General features: G+C 35.3%; 1 protein-coding gene across 1 annotated transcript; it reads left to right on the forward strand.

The window, feature by feature from the left end:
• Positions 1 to 6: 6 nt before the first annotated feature.
• LOC136821691 (uncharacterized) lies at positions 7 to 874 on the forward strand. Its single transcript, XM_067077899.1, has 2 exons — positions 7 to 84; positions 377 to 874. The coding sequence occupies exons 1-2, from the start codon at positions 28 to 30 to the stop codon at positions 872 to 874; spliced, it is 555 nt and encodes a 184-aa protein (XP_066934000.1). The 5' UTR covers positions 7 to 27.
• The last annotated feature ends 808 nt before the right edge of the window (positions 875 to 1,682 follow it).

A 1,682-nucleotide genomic window follows, 5' to 3' on the forward strand; every position in this document is an offset into this window, starting at 1 on the left:
AAAGTGAAAGTGACGAGATTGAACAAGATGAAGATGAAGACGAAGAAGAAGATGAGGAATCTGAAGATCTCCAAGATCAAGCTGGTAAATTCCCTCGTTCTGTCATTAATACAAAGTATTTGAAGCAGATACGCAATTCATACATCATTATACACATTACCTAGCTAACAAAGGTGTATTTTTGACAAATTATCAATTCATTATATGCACCACTGGAGAGTCTTCTGAGAACTTTGAAAATTTTCCACCCAATACATCACTTAAACAAAAGAAAAAGTGACGTATTGGGTGGAACAAAAACAGAAAAGTTGCATAATTTCCTGAAGTCATATTGCAGTGGTGCATATAATGAATAAGACTCATCCTCTTCTTTTAGATGCCGGACATGTCAGATATTTTCCCAAGAAAAGAATTTCCCGAAAGAAAGTTGATGTTTTCGTCAACAAGAACGTTGGTGAATGCAAAAACACACGCGCTGACAAACCAAACAAATGCTGGTACCGTCGCAAATGCGTCAAACGTGGTGGTCTCTACAACCGACGATGTGTCCGAGTTGTTGTCCGAAAATATTGCCAATACAAATACACCACCACCTGCAAATTCTGCAGCAAATATTACATCAGAGCCTGTTATCGAATCAGATACAGCAAATACAAATCCTACGTCAGATGTTACAGAAGCAAAGACAAGGAATCATGCAAACGAGATGTTAGCGGAACTTTCAACAAGACTGTTTTGGAAAGCCAGAAATTCTTCAACGTCAAAGGATACCCACACTACTTTCCACACCCACACGGCCGATTCCACCACAAACGTGTTCATCCAAAACCATGGTAAACCTCTCCCAATCAAATGGACCACAACAAAATGCTGAACGGACCTGACATTATCATTATTTTTACTACTCGGGTAAGTTATGGCATGTCTTAAAATTACCATAATTTTTAGATCGCATTAGTCGACAGAAAATGACGAAACAAATGACTGAACATGAAGGGTACTATGATGTAGTTTCTAACCTGATGTGTAACCTAATTGTTTTTTCGCTGATTTTCGTGAAAAACCGCAAAAACTGATTATTACGTAATAATCGATGACGTCATCAAAACTAAAAATTGAATTTCTCAAGAATGGTTTATCCAATTGTCTTCAAACTTTCACCAAAGATGTATCCTACTAAACTCGATCATTTGAAAAAAAAATTATTTCGAAATTTTGATGACGTCAGCAGAAATTAGTGAAAAACGAAAAATGCTATTTTCTGCTGACGTCATCAAACTTTCGAAAAGATCTTTTTATCAAATGATCGACTATAGTACGATACATCTTTGGTGAAAGTTTGAAGACAATTGGATAAACCATTCTTGAGAAATTCAATTTTTAGTTTTGATGACGTCATCGATTATTACGTAATAATCAGTTTTTGCGGTTTTTCACGAAAATCAGCGAAAAAACAATTAGGTTACACATCAGGTTAGAAACTACATCATAGTACCCTTCATGTTCAGTCAATTGTTTGGTCATTTTCTGTCGACTAATGCGATCTAAAAATTATGGTAATTTTCAGTTTTTGAGACATGCCATAACTTACCCGAGTATTATCTTTACTTTTAAACTTATGTGAAATTGATTTTCACATTTTCTTGACGAAAGAAAAATTCTTAACATGAATCAGCATGAAT

This window comes from Clytia hemisphaerica, unplaced genomic scaffold (genome assembly GCF_902728285.1).
Source record: "Clytia hemisphaerica strain Z4C2 unplaced genomic scaffold, Clytia hemisphaerica genome assembly, whole genome shotgun sequence".
NCBI classification, from domain to species: Eukaryota; Metazoa; Cnidaria; class Hydrozoa; order Leptothecata; family Clytiidae; genus Clytia; species Clytia hemisphaerica.